The sequence below is a fragment of the Triturus cristatus genome, chromosome 6 (genome assembly GCF_964204655.1).
Source record: "Triturus cristatus chromosome 6, aTriCri1.1, whole genome shotgun sequence".
Taxonomy (NCBI): domain Eukaryota; kingdom Metazoa; phylum Chordata; class Amphibia; order Caudata; family Salamandridae; genus Triturus; species Triturus cristatus.
This window is the reverse complement of record NC_140589.1, coordinates 561,260,780-561,280,626: the sequence shown is the minus strand read 5'-3', so window position 1 is coordinate 561,280,626 and position 19,847 is coordinate 561,260,780. Positions and strand designations below refer to the sequence as shown.

The 19,847-nt window shown below is 49.4% G+C and overlaps 1 protein-coding gene across 1 annotated transcript in view; it reads right to left on the bottom strand.

The window, feature by feature from the left end:
* LOC146817397 (dynein axonemal heavy chain 5-like) overlaps nt 1-19,847 on the bottom strand; it is a 1,608,734-nt gene that overhangs the window by 965,253 nt on the left and 623,634 nt on the right. Inside the window, exon 35 of the mRNA XM_085609634.1 lies at nt 5,599-5,695. Within this exon, the coding sequence (XP_085465760.1) occupies nt 5,599-5,695 (97 nt within the window). The remainder of the gene's footprint in view (nt 1-5,598; nt 5,696-19,847) is intronic.

Genomic DNA, 19,847 nt, shown 5'->3' with positions numbered 1-19,847 from the left:
CCTGTGCCTCATGGGAACAGTCCAGCCCGAACTGCCAAGCCATGTCTTCCCTGGACCGGAAACAAGCATCCTTGGACCGGTTTCGGGTTCATAACCCTCATCAGCCAGGCTATCTTGAATCCAGTGGCAAAGTGAGCAAGGGACTCATGTCTGGGCATACCCTGCCAACTTAGGGCAAACAAAGCAAAACCAAAGGGGATGATGGACAGAATGTTGAACATTGCAAGCACTCACCCCCAGTTAACTGATCTGGTTTTAATCCATCATCATTCTTTAGCTCACTCCGCCACCCCAGTTCAGACATGGCCATATTCAAATCAGTCTGACCCTGTGCCTCATGGGAACAGTCCAGCCCGAACTCCCAAGCCATGTCTTCTCTGGACCGGAAACAAGCATCCTTGGACCGGTTTCGGGTTCATAACCCTCATCAGCCAGGCTATCTTGAATCCAGTGGCAAAGTGAGCAAGGGACTCATGTCTGGGCATACCCTGCCAACTTAGGGCAAACAAAGCAAAACCAAAGGGGATGATGGAGGAGTCTTGAACATTGCAAGCACTCACCCCCAGTCAACTGATCTGGGTTGAATCCATCATCATTCTTTAGCTCACTCCACCACCCCAGTTCAGACATGGCCATATGCAAATCAGTCTGACCCTGTGCCTCATGGGAGCAGTCCAGCGCGAACTGCCAAGCCATGTCTTCCCTGGACCGGAAACAAGCATCATGGGACCGGTTTCAGGTTCATAACCCTCATCAGCCAGGCTATCTTGAATCCAGAGGCAAAGTGAGCAAGGGACATACGTCTGGGCATACCCTGCCAACTTAGGGCGAACAAAGCAAAACCAAAGGGGATGATGGACGGAATGTTGAACATTGCAAGCACTCACCCCCAGTTAACTGATCTGGGTTTAATCCATCATCATTCTTTAGCTCACTCCGCCACCCCAGTTCAGACATGGCCATATTCAAATCAGTCTGACCCTGTGCCTCATGGGAACAGTCCAGCCCGAACTGCCAAGCCATGTCTTCCCTGGACCGGAAACAAGCATCCTTGGACCGGTTTCGGGTTCATAACCCTCATCAGCCAGGCTATCTTGAATCCAGTGGCAAAGTGAGCAAGGGACTCATGTCTGGGCATACCCTGCCAACTTAGGGCAAACAAAGCAAAACCAAAGGGGATGATGGAGGAGTGTTGAACATTGCAAGCACTCACCCCCAGTCAACTGATCTGGGTTTAATCCATCATCATTCTTTAGCTCACTCCGCCACCCCAGTTCAGAGATGGCCATATGCCAATCAGTCTGACCCTGTGCCTAATGGGAACAGTCCAGCGCGAACTGCCAAGCCATGTCTTCCCTGGACCGGAAACAGGCATCCTGGGACCGGTTTCAGGTTCATAAAGCTCATCATCCAAGTCAAGTCAAGTCATAAAATTTGTATAGCGCACTACGTACCCAGAGGGTTTCAAGGCGCTTAGGAAGGGGAGGAGGATTATTTGTCAAATATCCACGTTTTAAGCTGCTTTCTGAACGCTAGGTGGTTCTGGGTGAGGCGAAGGTAGGCGGGGAGTGAGTTCCATGTTTTAGCAGCCAGGTATGCAAAGGATCTGCCTCCCATGGTGGTCTTGTTGATGCGAGGTATAGTGGCGAGGGCTTGGCTGGAAGATCGTAGTTGGCGGGAGGGGGTGTAGAAGGACAGTCGAGAGTTGAGGCAATCTGGTCCGATGTCGTAGAGTGATTTGTGTGCGTGGGTAAGCAGTCGGAAGGTGATCCTCTTATTGACGGGTAGCCAGTGGAGGTCTTTAAGGTGATCAGAGATGTGTTCGTTGCGAGGGATGTCTAATATGAGCCTGGCTGATGCGTTTTGGATTCGTTGGAGTTTCTTCTGGAGCTTTGCGGTAGTACCCGCGTAGAGGGTGTTTCCGTAGTCCAGTCGGCTCGTGACTAGAGCGTGGGTAACTGTTTTCCTTGTTTCGAGGGGGATCCAGCGAAATGTTTTTCTGAGCATGCGAAGAATGTTGAAGCAGGAAGAGGATACGGCGCTGACTTGTCTGTTCATTGAGAGTGAAGAATCCAGGATGACGCCTAGGTTCCGTGTGTGGTCTGTCGGGATGGGTGCTTTTCCGAGGGCTTCAGGCCACCAGGAATCGTCCCATGCAGAGGGGGATGTACCTAAGATGAGGACTTCAGTTTTGTCTGAGTTCAGTTTCAGACGGCTTTGTTTCATCCATTCGGCAACTTCTTTCATTCGTTCGTGTAGGTTAGTTTTGGCGGTGCTAGGGTCATTGGTGAGAGAAAGGATTAGTTGAGTGTCGTCCGCGTAGGAGATGATGTTGAGGTTGTGTCGGCGTGCGATGGCCGCGAGGGGGCTCATGTATGCGTTGAAGAGGGTGGGACTGAGTGAGGATCCTTGAGGGACGCCGCAGATGACTTCAGAGGCCTCGGACTTGAATGGAGGAAGGCGGACTCTCTGGGTTCTTCCGGTGAGGAACGAGGTGATCCATTCAAGTGCTTTTCCTTGGATTCCGATGTTATTGAGGCGTTGTAGAAGGGTGCTGTGGCAGACTGTATCGAATGCTGCAGAGAGGTCGAGGAGGATGAGGGTGACAGGCTATCTTGAATCCAGCGGCAAAGTGAGCAAGGGACCCACGTCTGGGCATACCCTGCCAACTTGGGGCGAACAAAGCAAAACCAAAGGGGATGATGGACAGAGTGTTGAACATTGCAAGCACTCACCCCCAGTCAACTGATCTGGGTTTAATCCATCATCATTCTTTAGCTCACTCTGCCACCCCAGTTCAGACATGGCCATATGCAAATCAGTCTGACCCTGTGCCTCATGGGAACAGTCCAGCCCGAACTGCCAAGCCATGTCTTCCCTGGACCAGAAACAAGCATCCTGGGACCAGTTTGGGGTTCATAACCCTCATCAGCCAGGCTATCTTGAATCCAGTGGCAAAGTGAGCAAGGGACCCACATCTGGGCATTCCCTGCCACCTTAGGGTGAACAAAGCAAAACCAAAGGGCATGATGGACGGAGTGTTGAACATTGCAAGCACTCACCCCCAGTCAACTGATCTGGGTTTAATCCATCATCATTCTTTAGCTCACTCCGCCACCCCAGTTCAGACATGGCCATATGCAAATCAGTCTGACCCTGTGCCTCATGGGAACAGTCCAGCCCGAACTGCCAAGCCATGTCTTCCCTGGACCGGAAACAAGCATCCTGGGACCGGTTTCGGGTTCATAACCCTCATCAGCCAGGCTATCTTGAATCCAGTGGCAAAGTGAGCAAGGGACCCACGTCTGGGCATACCCTGCCAACTTAGGGCGCACAAAGCAAAACCAAAGGGTGTTGTACCGGATCTTCATCACATCACGCCTGCCTGCTCGTGCCAGACGCAAGGGCCTCTATTTGGACAAAGGTACCTACCTCTGCCAACTAGAGACCCCCAAATCTAACAGGAAAGAATCTGGTATGGAAACGGCTAGCTAAAAAAGTGGGCAAACCCTTGCTATACTCACCGTTGATGCCCCTCCCATACCACTACCTGGCTTCAGTTACTCAGGAAGCCACCTGTAGAAGTATGCTCCACAAGCAGGCACCTACATACTTGGGGAGATCTATATCACAAAGGAATTTTTAAAGACAGGCAGACACTCCTGGGCGGGGAGGACACCACACCTTTAGAAACCTTTCAGGCATGAGGTGAAAGCAAATACCCCTGCATCCTCCCAAGAACCGCCAACATGTGATACCCTACATACTCTCTTACAGATGGCTGGGGCAGCGCACACGGTATCCAGATTGTACCTCGTCGCCTCACTAGAATGCCCAAGCACACAACATGAAGCGAGGAAAGGTTGGGGCCCTGAATTAGAAGCCCCATTTACTGATAAGCAATGGGAGTATTGTTGTACGCAAATGGGGGCCATCACGGCAAGTAGCCGCCTGCGGATAATCCATTTTAAATGTATACACCGTGTTTACGATGCTTACTCAGATAAAAAAAGGGTAGATCACCTCTCTGATAGATGCAGGCGGGAGGGAGCGGGCTTTATCCACCTGGCTTGGCCATGTGAGGGAGTACAAAAATGCTGGGTGGAGGTGCTAGAGATCTTGTCCAGGGTGATCGGCTCCCTCGTCCCTGCTTCGCCAGTTGTAGCCTTGATGGGGTAAACGGAAGAGCTGCCAGCAACACACAGGAAATTCACTGCACTGAGCCTGTTACTAGCAAAAGGTGCGTGGCATGCAGGTGTGGCTGGGGGCGTGCCCCTAAATTTAAGGACTGTCTCGCGGACTTAATATCCTGTAAGGACCAGCTTACCACCTATGCGGAACTGTTGCCACCATCATCGTGCCCAAGGGATATCTGGGATCCCCTGTTGGCCTACCTGCGCGACCACACAGCCTGAGAGAATATGGGGCTCCCACTCGAAACCCTTTGGTTTAGGCAATATTGTAGAATGCTCAGGACTTGACTGCTGGGCCGTCACACCACAGCTAGATATGGTTTGTCTAATTAATGGTCAGGAAGTTGAACTTTCCACTGGCTTACTGTGCGCGCCGGCCTGTAGGAAACACCATCCCAGCGACTGTCTAATGTAGAAGGCTCTGGTAGGTGAAATAAATGTATTAGATCTTGCTGCATATTGAAGTGGGCTTCTTGTATGATGTACATTATCTGCGAGTAATGCCGCACTGTATAGATATCAAATGGTGTATGCCCATGGAATCTCAAATTGTACTGCTGTGTTTGCTTAATAAAATTAATTAAAAATTAAAAAGAAGGCAGCGGCACCGTATTTTGTGCATTCAGCACCTGGATACCCCTCTTTACTGAGGTTCTGGTAAGGGTGATTGTTTTCTCTATATCTGGTTACAGCCACCTCCTATGTTTCTCTGCATTTGACTGCTTCTCCTCGCAGCGTTCTCTTGCACCTTTCCGTACCTGGTTGTCACTGCCTTTAGTGTTTCTTGATGTTTGAAATATCTAGGCTTTTAGTGCTTCCTTGCACTCGGCTAGCAGGGCCTCAAGCAATTCTCTGTACCTGGCTGTCACTGCCTTTAGCTTTGTCGTATTATATGAATGACATCTCTGTGTCATGTTGTGGCGCAGTAACTCTTGTCGCGACTTTATCAAGCAACTTACTGTCCGATGGCAAACAAACTTCTGTAAGGCCTTCACTTTCCCCATAGGCCCTGCACTGGCTGGAGTGGTGCTTTGACTCCACTTACACCAACCGTCAGTTTTCACTTCGACTGAGGCACACGTGGCACACACAAGCAGTTTGCTGGACCACAGTAAACTCTGCAGGAGAGCACTGTCCGTTCTTCGGGTCGTGGAGTTTAAGTAATCACCTATCTCATTGCCAGTTGTAGCATCCTACACCAGCCCAGGCACATGCGCATTATCATGCTACACATGGACCTTGGGTATTACAAGTCTTTATCCCTCAGCGTGCAACCGTTAACTGAACATTCTACATCATGAATTCCATCACCCATACCCACGCACCTACATCACTGCTCTATGGAGTCCATTAGGAAGCAATGGATCCCGTCAACACTAACTCACAAGACACTACACATCCTTACCTGTTCAGTCCATTCCTCCTCCACTCTTCTCATCTGAATCTCCAACTCGAGCTCCTTCCTGGCAGCCTTCGCAATGGAAACCAACTCATCCTGAAATCTGTGGAACACATTAGATGATCATGTAACATCTGACAACTATTACATTTAGCAGTGTGAATTTTATAGTTTCAGTGGGTTTATTTAAAGTAATTAAAAAAACATAAAATGATTTAAAACATTTGGAAAAAGTGAAACATAATTTGTGTAATACTGGGGCTTAGGATGCCATTGTTGCGGAGGATGAACCTAAAACAGTACATGTCCAACTTGCTGTTGAAAAGTTAAAGTATATAATAAAGCAGCTTTACAAAGCAGGCAATAGGAAATAAAGCATCTGCTCCTTATATAGAAAATGCAGTTTTGTATTTTACAGTACTGGAGCTTTGTCTCTTAGCTGGGCATGTCTGGGTGAATACAAAACATAAAAGAAGTACCTAAAGATTTTACATCATTAATAATCTCTTGGGGCCCACTCACAAAAACAGTTACATGCCAAAGTGTCATTTAGATGCACAAGTAGCTTAATTTATTAGTGTAAAATCCCATTTCTGATTTACATAACACAATTTACCACTACTATTGCAGACTTCGCACTATGGCAAAATGTCCATCTGCTCTTACGGACAATTTGGTGGGCGCTCTAGGGTGGGTCTACTTGCAAATCTGACTGAACGCTCCGTGTGAGAAATTGGGTTAAGGGCTGATTGGGGTATGAGCCCTGCCCAAGTAACAGCTACTATCCCTGGCATCGAGAACCGCAAAAAGTCACTAAATTAACCTGTGCTTAAAAATGGGTAGAGTGGCACAAAAAGCAGTCAGGCTTTACTCAGAGACAATGTGTCAAATATTTATGCAGCACACAAACAATAATAAAGTAAAACCACAACACAAGGAAAATCCCACACCTATTTACATTTTAATAAATTATTTGACGCCAAAATGAGAAAAATCCAACCAGTAGAAGCAGAATTAGAAATTAATAAAGTTTTTAGTAAAAATGAGTGCCTAAAAATCAAAGCACCAATCACGGACATCTACTTGAGCAAGACCAGCTCCAAGTCGAAAAACCTGGTCTACTTACAAAAAGTGGATTTGGCCTGGTCAGCGCTCCCTTTGAAGAATTTTCCAGAAAAATGTTCTGAAAAGGTTAAGTCCAGCGGAGCAAGGTGGTGTCTGAGGAAGGAGCGTCGTCATCAGGGAGCCGCTGGACAAAGTCGCCATGAGGATTTCTATGATCGGACTTATTATGGAAGTTGAAAATCTCCAGCGGGATGAGGCAGGAGGCTATAGGCGACAATAGCAGCGGCGGCCGCTCCATTTGGGCGTCGGAGCGCAGCCCCACTGCTTTCTCGCAGTGCGAGAAGCAGAACATAAAATGGTATTTGAAATACTATTTTATGTTCTGCTTCTCGCACTGCGAGAAAGCAGAAGTCAGGGGTATGCTTGGTGGGGGGCGGGTGGGAGGGATTGCCTGGTTGGGGGCTGGCATGTGGGCGGGTCAGGGGGGAGTGGCTTGCACCACTCTGAGTGCCCTAACTGCTTGGTCGGCCCTGGGGCCGACCAAAGCAGTCATGTTCAATCTACATTTATGCAGCCTACATAGAGAAAATGGCGTCTCTACTGGTGCCCGGCTGGGCGCCGTCTGGGACTCGGTGCCAATCACAACGCTGCCATTGCAGCGCTGTGATTGGCTTAGGGGATGGGAGGGAGGATGCATGCTTCCTTCCAGTTCCAGAAAACCCCAGCGGGACCGTCACCCGACCAGGAAAGGAGGTTGCGCCGGACAAGTAAGGTAAGTTTTTAATATATTTTTTTCACAACCCCCCCTTGCAGGAACCCTCCCTCCTTCCCCCCGCGCAAACCCCCTGTCCCCCGAATTATGCGAGCCGCGACTGAGGCTGGTGTAGTGTAGTGGTGAATAGTGGAGGAAGCAGCAGTCTCGGCTTTAAAGAAAATTGGTTAAATTAATTTCTGCAACAGTCAATGATGTCATTTTTTTTATTTCTGCTGCCGATCGCTGCGTCCGACTAACGGCCTTTAAATTTTACACTCAAGCGGTGCACAGACCCCAGCGAACTCCTGCTGCGCTTCACGCATCGCTCGGCTCATGATGCTATTAAACTCGGATTATGGATCGGATACAGAGAGACAAGATGAGGAATGGTTTTATTAGGAACCCAAGATGACTGCTGAGACTTCGGTAATATTGCATGATTGATTGCTGAAAAACGGAAAACTCCAGATTAAACAAAATCCGTGCAGGCTGCTGGCACTAGAGTCCCTGCACTGATGGTAGTGTCTCGAGCTGGCAGGATGGATGCTACACTCTCAGCATTGCTGCAGGCGGTAGAATCCCAGGGCCGCACTGGCTGCAGTGCTCCTGCTTCCCCCAGGCTAGGCTAAAGCAGCGCCTCTGGCTGAAGTTACAGTCTGGGCTGCGAGTTCCCATAAAGGTCCTCTTCCCTCGTCATCACCCGCATTCCAGGCCATCCGAAATCAGGCTTCTGCTGTTCCAGCACACACACATTGCTTTTCCTGTTCCCTGTAGTGTCCTGCGAGACACGTTCTAGTGTCCCGCATGAAGTTGCACTTCCAGACACTCCCTTGAGGGCTGGACACACTGCACCCGACACCAATCCTTCACGGGTGTCACGAGCTAATAAAAAGGCCCGGGTGCACGTGCTCGCGCCCGAGTTATAGCACCCCACTATGCAGTGTCAGTCTCGGTCATTTGCCAGCATGGGGGCCTAAGGCCCAACACTACACTGGCGACGAGGCAGGCCGCTAATCTCGTCATTCGTGGGAGAAGATAAGGGACGTGCCTGAGAGGTGGCACCCCACGGCAATGTCCACAACCCCCAGTGACTGCAGTCGTGATCAGACGCGGCGCCATCCTCCGCAGTCGCAAAGTCGCGACTGAAGCTGGCCGTGCCACACCCCCCGGACGTCTGAGGCAGAGGAAACCGAATGGGCGATCCTGGCGTAGGCAAAAACCCAGCAACGTCGCCCCGTTCCCTCGCCCGCACAGCCAGCGGCTACCCGGCAGTGACAAACTATCCTAGCTGGTCGCCAAACGTCCAGACAGAAGAGCCAGGAGAAAGCACTACCAACGACATAAAGGCTGAGAGTCCGGCGAAGCCCCCTCCAACGTGCATGTAACTAGGCCACATGCCAGAGCACAAGGCCGTTCCAGCAGGCAAGCCCCAGGCTAGCACAGTGAGCAGCCCGCAGCGGCTAGAGAGCCTGCGACCCTGCCAAGACGCAGCGCCTGCCATGCCCCGCGGTTCCATTTACACCCACCTGCCAAGACTGTGATCTCCAGGGCGTCAGCAGCCTCCACAGAGCGGGGCTCGGGCACTGCTGGACTGCTGCCGGTCGCCTCGCCGGCACCGGGACATCGTGTGCGGATGCACCCACCTTACGAAAGCGCACCCTCCTCCACAGTGTGTGGCCAAGGCACACCAACAGCGCGAGCGTGCCAGCCGCCCAACAGCGTAGGGAAGTGAGTACCATCCGGCAGCTACGCCTACTCGTCCCGCAAGTGACCAGTGCAGTGCGGAACCACCACAATCCCCGAGGCATCAGGAATACCCCGTCCACCGGGCGCTCGCGCCCCCAGCATCATGTGAGGCTGCATCAAACAAGCGGAAGCACCCGGACTGCGTGGGCTGCCTGCCCGGCTGACACGCGCTGCCCTGCGCGACTATCCGTAGCCCTGAGGTAATGCGCCATCATAGTTCAGCAAATACCGCCCACAGCATGAGGGCGTTGCATCTGCAAGTACGAGCTCATCCATCGGAGGGCTGTCTCCCGCTGTGCCTCCCTCCCTGACAGCAGGCTGCTCACAGCAGGGACAAAGGAAGGAAACGCCTACCTTGCCCCCAGCGAGTCTCCGCACAACGCGCCTCCCCGTCGGCCTTCAGACGCCTGGAGGACCGACTCAGCAAGTAACGTCTGGCATCCTCACAAAGCAGTGCGCCACCTGGTGGCCTGACGACGCGGCACACCAGTAACACCACACCATGCGAAAGGACTGCCACGGGCACGCACACGCCCGAACAAGTCAGGCACAGCTGAAGGTATGAGCCTGACAGCGTTACCTGCCCACACTGAAGGGACCTTAATGCAGAAGACATACTGTGACCACACACACATGGGGATCCAACCAGAGGCCACAAAGGCTGCAACCAGACCAAGTTTGCATGCAACAGGTGCACACCGCCTCTCTCGCCACCTCCCAGAGCCAGCACACAAGGCTGATCAAGGTGGGGCTGCACAGAAAGGCCCAGGACCTCCTCACTGTCTTCCCAGCTCCTCCACAGCGACCACCGACAGGCAGTCACCACACAGAACCGTACACCTTCTTGTCCAGGTCCCTCAGTCTGCAGAAATCAGGGCAAGCCACCGCAACGACCGCAGCACCACTGGGCAGCTCCCAAGATCCAATGCACAGATGGATAGACACACTACTTGGCCCAAGAGGACAGCTGGCGCACACCGCGACCATCAATCCTAGCAGTACCGGAGGAGACACCCTGATACCACATTACCCTGCAGGGAGGGGCAGGGTCAGTGAGGAGAATTGCGAAGTGTTCCAAGCAAGGGGATCTACACCGGCACATCCAAAGAGCGGTCCAGCACACTAGCTGCCCACCACAACCAGCAACCGCACAGCACAGAGTCCAGCTAACCACCCGGCGGCAGCGGCTAACAGATCCCAGAGTGTGCACCGCCACCCCAAAGAAGACTACCTGCTCACACCCAGTTGCGGAGACAGACTGCACCAGGCACAGCAAGTCGTGCCTTCAAAAGGAATGCTCAGAGAGTGGACCTCTGAAACCTGCAAGTGAGAGCAGCAAGGACCCCTTCAAAGACAGCAAAGTCTCCAGGTTGCTGCCCTACCTGGAGCCGCAAAGGAAACCGGTGCCAAGCACGCACCACCGGTGGCTGCCTGGCTCCACCTCAAGCAAAGGCACTGCGACACAGGCCCCTCTAGCAAGAATGGATGACCAGCTGGAACAGCGACGTCTCAAGGGAAGCTACCTCCAGCAATAGCGCAAGACACATGGCTGCCCAACGCCACCACCGGGGAAGAGGTCGCATCACCTGCCCCTTTCTGGTGAACAGGCACAACCGCCAACCACACCACAGGCACACCAGTGCCGGAAGAGAGCGCCCAAGGCGAAGATGGAGCAAACGTGGTCTGAAGCGCGCAGAAGACCACACCAGCCAATCCGACAGCACGGGCAGGCGCCCGGGAGAAAGAGACTTCTCAACAAAGAAGCGCTGCTAAACGCAGGCAGGAGAGCATCCACGTCTCCACTGCACCCGCAGCCCCGCAGTGGGCCGAAAGCAACAAGGTCCTCATCAACACTGCCTCAAGATGGAGTTGGCGGTGACCCACGACAGGCAAGAGAGGAGTCGCACACTCCACGTGGCAGCCGCCACAGCAACAGGCGCTCCAACGCCAGCGACACGCGACTGGACGTCACGTCGCCCAGCAAGCAAGGAGCGCACTGGAGCGAAGGCAGAAGCCGGCGCCATGACAGCGCCGCCTCGAGGTCCAAGCGCAACGCCCTCGAAGAAAGAAAAGTGACAGCCCTGTCACCCTGAAAACCGGATAAACACAGGTGGGCTGAACAGACCAGCAAAGGGAGAAGACGGAGGACTCGCAGCAAGCCAAGAGCACACCCTGACACACCAGACAGCCACCAAGGCGGACCGACATCCCTGGATACAGCTCCACAGGTGAACCGACTATAAGCCACAGCAAGCGCAAACCGCGTCTCATCCCCACGCTTCCCCAGGCGACCACCCATCCCCAAGCGTCGGCAGTCTAAGTCAAGTGGCATCCCTGCTCCTGTCCGCAGATGCCACGGGTGAAGATCAGCTCTGAGTGTCCGTCCTCACACCGCCTCGAGATGGAGTCGGCAGTGGCCCCAAGCCAGGCAAAAGAGGATCAACACACTCTAAGTGTTAAACCGCCACGGACACTCAACATCAGCAAGGCGGAGGCACGTGACTGCCCAGGTCCATCCTGACATATGAACTCTCTCAACAAGCCACCACCACCTGTCATTCCGACTCACCACATGGCTGGCAGCCATTACCACGCCAGCCATCTGCACATGCATCAAACACCACTCCCCGAGTACCCATGGACTGGAGTTCGAAACCGTTGCCACACAAGCCGAATAAACGAAATCAGAAGCCACCTGTGAACCTGGCCTACACCGGACCAGCGACCGCGAGTGCAAGTCTTGACCAAGACTCATCCACCCGTGAGGGTTGTGCGTGCAACCAAGCAATGGCTCCTCGGCGGTCCTGCAGCTGCCACCGGATGGCACACAAGCAGCGGCTCCAGTACAGCCTTCCTACAGTCCCACAGCAACCCCGACGACGAGCCTCCCCAGGCGGGAGAGTGAGGAGAGACATTGCCCCACCATCAGGGTACCGGTTGTAGGAAGGTGGATATCTGACTATGGTTACCCCCAACTTTTTGCCTAGTGTTTAGCTGGTTTTTCGACTTAGTTGGCCTGAGATCCTGCCATTCAGGGTCTCAGGCTGTCTGCTCTCTCTTTAAAATGGACTCCATGTACCCTAGGTACATACCCAATTGGTAAGGATCACCTTATTGGACCCTGTACAGTGTACCCTAGGTACCCAGGGCATAGGTGTACCCTAGGCCTCCCAGGGGCTGCAGCATGTATTATGCCACCCCTGGTCTGGCCTTCCAATCAGACACAACTGGCTGATCACTGAGCTGGGGCAAGGTCGTGTAATCACCCCTTGCTTAGATATAGTATACCTATATCTACCCTTAAAATAGACACATGTGTACCTATCAGCCACTCCTATGGCAGGCCTTAACAATCCTGGAGGCAGAGTGCTTGGTAACACTTTTGACACGGTGTCTCACGACATTCTGATCCAGCGCTTAGAGGAAGCGGGAATTGAGGGGACTGCTCTCCAATGGTTTCGCTCCTTCCTTTCGGACCGGTCTTTTAAAGTAGCTATTCCACCTTGTCAGTCCTCTTTCCATCCACTGGGGCTGGGGGTTCCGCAGGGATCTGCGTTGAGCCCCACTCTGTTCAACCTATATGTGAAACCGCTGGCTGCAGTTGTCAGACAATGTGGCCTAACCATGACATCGTACGCCGACGACACGCAGCTGGCGGTGACACTCAGCGGTGACCCCGAGGTGAATGCTCCCAGATTCCGTGTAGGACTCATAGCCGTGGCAAATTGGATGCGAACTAACTCTTTGCAGTTAAATGCCAAAAAGACCGAAGTCCTGATATTAGGAAAGCAGGCGGAGCTCTGGGGAGACCAGTGGTGGCCTCCAGAATTGGGGGTGACTCCCATCCCAGCTGCCGAAGTTAAGAACTTGGGGGTTTGGCTGGATCCCACACTCTCTGTCACCAGCCACACGAAGAAGGTTGCAGCTACCTGTTATGGTATTCTGCGAGGGCTGAGACCGGTCCTCAAATTCTTCGACCCCCCTACACGGCAACTGGTGGTCCAAGCCTCCATTCTTTCTCGGCTGGACTATGGGAGTGCGCTGCTGCTTGGAGTGGATCAGGCGGAGGCTACCAGATTGCAAAGGGTTCAGAATGCCGCGGCGCGAGCCATCGTTGGCCTGCCTAGACAGTGCTCTGTCTCTGCAGTTTTGACCTCTCTCCACTAGCTGCCGCTCAGGCAGAGAATTAAATTCAAGGCTCTTTGCCTGACATTTAAAATCTTGAAGCTTTCCTCCCCTCCAGCCCTTGCTAAGCTTGTTTCCTCTTATGCTCCTACGCGGTCTCTTAGATCGGAATCTCTCCATCTGGTGGTTAATACACGGTTTAGACTGAGTAGGATGGGAGGTCACTCTTTTCGAGTATTGGCGGCAGGATTATGGAATTCTCTCCCTGTCCATATCCGAGCCTTGAACAGTCTTATTTCCTTTAGGCGTGCTATAAAAACATTTTTGTTCACAACCACTGACTGATTCCCTCCTTTTCCTTCCCAGCATCGATTTGTTGTGTTGTGGTACCTGATCGGGCGCCGGGACGCCCCTTGGCTGGGGCAGCTGTGCGCCTTATAAAAACTATTAACATAACATAACATAACATAACATAACATAACATGTGAGATGGTGCTCGAGCATGAGCTGAGCCTGTCTGCAGCTTTCGGAACCATGTCCTTATAGCTGTTCTATGATATAGCCTACCATATACTCTTAAAGTACCTTATAATCTTAAACGGTTATGGTAACTATGGTTTGGCTTTATCAAAACATGTCGTGTAAGGTGTCTAACACTTTGGAATAATACCCCCATACCATTTCTGGTGATGAGGATATTATTCCTCCCTTCTAGAGGGAGAAGACATGTTGAAAACTACTTACCCGGTTAAAGTTAACCAGAGCCCCAGCATCACAAAATGGATGCTGCTGCCACAGACACAAGTCTGACCTCCTGCTGCTGGGAGTCCTTCCAGCGAGGGAGGCTTGGACAATAGGTTTCCTGCCTTGGGAGGTGCGAGCACCACCCTAGACAGGATTTAGTGTATTGGGGCTGGGAGGCTTGAATGAAACTAGACACTGCCTGGGGCACACAAGGTGTCCCATGCATAGTCCAGTTCAAACCGGCACTGGGGCACTCCAGCCGCAGCTCTGGCGCGAAAGTGGACAAAGGAAAGGGGGTGTAACCACTCGCCTTCCTGGCCCCACCCATAGGGAGGGACCTTGCAGGTAGCCCAGCCCACTAGCCCAGTATATCAGTAGGTAGCTGAGCCCTGCTAAATTAGATTAACCTGAATCTGCAACTTGTACAGAAACTCTGGACCTTCGACATTCGACCTCAGGAAGAAGACTGAAGAAATCTCCCTTGTGGCGAAGGAGTGACCACCCTGGGCAACCAGGCACCATCCAGCGACTGCTGCTTGCTTTGCGACTGATCCCACGAGGGACGACTGCAGAGACTGACCAGCGCCGAGACTTCCAGACACCTCTGACCCAGATCCACATCTACAGCGAAGCTGAGACCCATGGAGGCGACAAGGGACGTGGGACCGGCGACTTGGGAAAAGTGTCTAGTACCTGACTAGCGCAACTTCCGAGGCTCCCTCGAGGCTGTGCTTGGGGAATTGAGAAGCCCCCTTCCCGAGCACCATCTGCAAAGAAGACCAGCTCACCACACTTCACGTGTTCTGCATGGGGCCCTTCTGCACCTGAGTTGCTCGACGCGTTGTCCGGTTGCTGGCCCGTTGGCTAGTGACCTCTGCGACGACGAACCTTTGTTTTCATCTTGATGGTCTGGCTCCTCCAGACTGGCACCCACTCCTCTGTGAAAGAGAAGCACCCCAGACCTTCCTGGTCTGCACCAGAAGCAAGTCCTCCATCCTGCGTGGGTTCCGCTTGCCAAGGCTTGTTGGGTCCTGACTCGACTTCGACGCCGCCGACAGCAAGAGCCTTCGTGGGACAGCTCACCTCCTGGTCCTGGTCGTCCTCGACGCCTCCTGGTACCCGTGACTGCTGCGACAAGCTTCACCTCTTCACCTGCATCTTCATGACATCGCCTGGTTCCTTCCTGGTTCCTTCCCGGCTCCTGGCTGGTTACCTAGACTCTGTCCCTTCTGCTTGCAGGTACCCTTCCTTCTTGATTCCATCCTTGGGATCCACCGGACACTCTTCACTGACCGCCTGTCAGCAACTTTCCTTCAGGCATCCATAGGAGTCAACGACGAAACCCGACGCAAGTTCACACCTAAGCACCCGCAGCCCGTGGGCTAGGTAACTTGAGTACTTCGGTGCTCACAAGGGTATTGACTATCCAAGGGTCTAGTTTCCGAGTCTCGACTTCCTAGCTATACCAGAAGTGTCCTAAAACTGTTAATTTCTAACAACTTCCATTTCTATCGACTTTTACGCATTACGCGTGAGTGTTTCCACTCTGCACCTGAATCCCGTGGGCCTCCCACTTCCTAACCTTTGGTAGTATAGTGTAGCCCCAGCGATTCCCTAGGCCTAGGCCTATCCTGTGTTCGTGACAGTGGTTCTTATACCACTTACTTAGTATATGGTTTGCGTGGCCCCTAGGGCCTAACTGTATTACTTACCTGTTGTGGTACTGAAAATTCAGGACCCGTATTATAAACATCGTCGTATCATGACGATTTTGGTATCAGCGAACCGCAAATGATGAGTGCGGTATGCATGAGTGTTTTCGTCATGTTACACCGATGGATTCACTGTGTATTTGGAGATTTCGTTCTGAACCATGAGTTCCATTTTGTGCATAGCAGCCATTTTGTGATTGCCCTCACATAGGTTGATGACTTTAGCTGACTTTTGAATGACCTGAGTGAACTGACCCTGTTGCCTGAAGCTGACCTCGTTGAGCCAGTTCCTTGTTAGGCAGCTGGTCAGATAGAGATCAAAGAACAGGAGATTGTAAAGTTTGGTATGCACATACACACCCCTTATCCTGCCTCTCATCTGTTTCTGTTCCTGCTTTTATGGTCTATTTACGATGGGGAGGTGACCATTTTTTATGGGTTTATCCAGCTTGTCTAAAGAAGAATGTTGGTTTTGTCCGGCTTTTTACCTTTGTCAACTGAAACCCTGTAATTATAATGTTGCCTCTCTAGCTTTTTCACTTGTTTAGGAATGTGACTGGTACAACTCCCTTGTATGCCTAGGGCATAATAAATGGTATAAAAGGTCTGAGCTAAGACCATTCTGGAGGCTGCCTCATTCAGTTGCTTTAGGTGCTCCTGGGCGACGTAGCCTCACTCATTTGAGTTTAATAAAGATGTCTTTTCATATTTCAGTTTCTTTGCCAAGTTCTTTGTTATATTACCCTGAGAATGACATTTTTGAATACCACAGTTGGCGCCCATTGTGGGGCCTCATCAGAAGTGGCTATCTGGAGGAGTGATCTTGTCAGAGGACAGAAAACTACTGGGGAGAACAGGACAGAAATCCACTAAGCAGGTACTGTGTGCACAGAGGTTCTGGGGGATTCTTCGTCTCTGCAGCCCAGTATATCTCTGATCTTTCTGACTTTGACTCTCCAAAAGATGTCACTCCTGACTGAGAACCTTTTTGGCGTAAGTAAAAAAAAAAAAAAAAAGACTGTTAGGTCATTTAGAACTTGGCAGTTAGAATTTGGACAACTATTTGTTTGGTATAGGTTTGTATAGGTTTGTATACGCGAATTGCAATTTGTGTAGGCAGGTAATGAAGAGACTTTTTCTCCATCTGCTTTAGTTAAAGTATAAGTGGGTCGCTCCCAGTCCTTAGTTCTTTGGTCCTTTGGTTCTTAGTTTTTGGTTCTTGGTTCTGCATTGGTTCTTAGTTTGGTTCTTTGGTCCTTAGTATTGGTTCTTAGTATTGGTCCTTAGTTTTATTTGAAGATTGCAATTTTCAAAAACCGAGGGTCTCGTACATTTGCGAGTGTATCGATAGAGATAGCACCTTGAAGTTTGAAGCTCGGTTAGTGAGCGAAGATGCCTAATCGTAGCAAATTTGGTACTTGGTTTGGTTTTGGTTGCAACAGGGATTCCCGATTGGAGGATTCATGTCTGATACCTCCGATTGGAACTCCAACTTATGAGCTCTATTTTAAACACGGCGTGGGCCCCATCACGTTTGATAAAGTATGGGTCCGCTATTCTTGGAAATAAAGGTCTGTGAGGCTGTTTTTGCAGTTTTTTGGAACACTATTGAGAAAAGTTTTCTTTTCTCTTGTAAATATGACTTACAACTAGTATCTGCAAACGGTTCTGTGAGTAAAATTGCGACGGCGCTATTTATGAAAAATGGCTAAAAGCGTGCTGTATTATGTGTCCTGAGTGTTTGACCCCTTTCTGTTTATGTCTGAAATGAGCTCAATGTGTGTTTGTGGGTCTTCTTGATGTTTTCAGTCTGTTAAGTAAAATGTTGGTTAATTAATATTAAGTAGAAACTTAGAAAAAATCCAGAAATGAACCATGTGATGTGCTAAAATAGCTATATGTTGCTCTTTAATTTATAGAATGAGCAATTGTGCACATATACAAAACAGCCGTTAAATGCTTAAAGGATGAAATTAGAAAACACATTCAATAGATATAAATAAGGCCCCAAAAACGAAATTATCTATTTTTGCAAAAATAAATAAATTTACAGCATTTTCCTTAGATGCATTGTATTAGATGTTCACAGACAAACTTTTCAGCTGCAGTATATTTGATAGGAATGTTCATTCAGCCAGCACTTTCCCAGTTAAACACAGGTGGAATTTTGCAGTGGCGCAAAAATGTGACGCGTTTCAACTTAGGCTTATGCGCTTAGGCTTGTGAGTTAATGTGTCCAAAATGATAGGCAAGGGATGCAGCTTGCTTTTATATGTGGAATTATCACAAAAACGAATAATTGGTTTGTTTAGAAGAATTTTTTTTTTTTTAATATTAATCATGGAAAAATTATTTTTAAAAAAATAAGTGCTTTTCAAAATCGTTTTTTAATATTTATAAAGCTTAATACTCATACTATGACCTCCTAGCATTAAAATTTGATTTAAGTTGTGTTGCATGACTAAAATGACAAGCATTCGTGTGTACAATTTTCCCTTGGCGCAGGCGCAAACAAGCTCATTTTTATAAAGTATAAGTTATCATTTCCAATGCCTGACTCATGGGTTGTGTAATAGACATTCTGGTAATGCATATTATGCAAGAAAATTGTAGGATATTCATTTTTTAATGCCTAAAATATCAAAGTCGAATTTGGGTAAAAGCACTGTTTAAACTGCATTTTCTTTCATTCAGAGTACTTTTTAAAGTGTCTCAGGCTTCAGTAAATGCATACATTTAGGTTTGATATATATTTACAGGTTGTGCCTTCTTATGATTCAATGAGTCAATGTGCCAGTACAAAGGCTTGTTTTAATATCAGGGTTGAAGGTTCTAACTTCAGCTGGGCCTACTGAGACGTTCATTCATTTAAGGTTGATGAAATGTGTACCATTGCATAGGATTGCAACAAGCATTTATTCTAAAAACTAGTATGTGTGTTATTAAGTTTTGTGAATTATTCACAGTAAATGTAGTTTAATAATCTGGGAATAGAGATACATTTTTTAGCGCCTAAAAAGGAGAAATTATTTTTCAAAATAGAGTAAATTATTGCAAGTTAGGAGGAATTAGGAAGGCCTTCTGGCTTTGACAAATTCAGAGTGGCAGAAGCTGGGGGCTAGGAGAGCTGCAGAGGCTGGCTCAAGTTGCGCTGCTGAGATGCTATCTTTAGTTTTCCCATAAACAATGGAGTAGGCTGTCACGTTGACATTTATGACCTTTTAAATTAGGGCCTTGTCTCTGTGGAATGCAGAATGACCTTGCTAAACGGGCCTCTAAAGGTGGGGTTTCTGGTTTCTCCATAAGAACATCAATACAATTAAAGAACTTAACTCCAAAGGGAAAATATAAAAAAAAGGGTTTCTTCAAAAGTCCCAACATCATGTTAAATGCTCTGCAGAACTGATACATTTGTGTCTCCGCTCTCAAAAAAATAAAATGATGCCTGCTAGTTGCTTTTATTTGACAGAAAACGAAGTGTTGCATTAAGTCTTAGACAGAAACTAAGATGCAGCCCTTTTCTAAAATTTTGAAGGCTACATGCCTAAGTGAGAACGATTTTCCAATTAAGACTTACTTTTCACAATGGAAATTGTAGGTGCCAAATTAATATGAAGTGTCAGTGTAACAATTTTTACTTTTAGAAAGGTAAAACTACGGTGGCTTGATGTTGCGAGGTAACTGACAAGAGGGTAACAGTTAAGTAATGGAAATTTATTTTTGTGTATTTGGTCCTATCATGAATTGTTCTTGCTGGTCCTGTATGTTAGAAGAGAAACAGTAAAGTTATATTTGACAGCAGATTTCCATTGCCTGGTGATCTACTGTAAAAAGGAGGGTAAGGATTTTAAACCTGACAAATTAAACAGGCCCAAATATTGGGTTTTGGGCTGCAGGTTTACAGTGCATAAAAGTACATGACATGGTGTTGTGTGTCACCACTTATTCACATATGCTATTGTTTTGTCTATGCTTTTTGTGCTTGATATACAGCAAGTATATCTGATGGCTTGACGTTTTGTGCGTTTTTATTATTTTTTATTTTTATGCATGTTTTTTTTTTTTTTGTTGCTGCTTTTGATACTATTACAAGTTTACCTGTGTTGTGA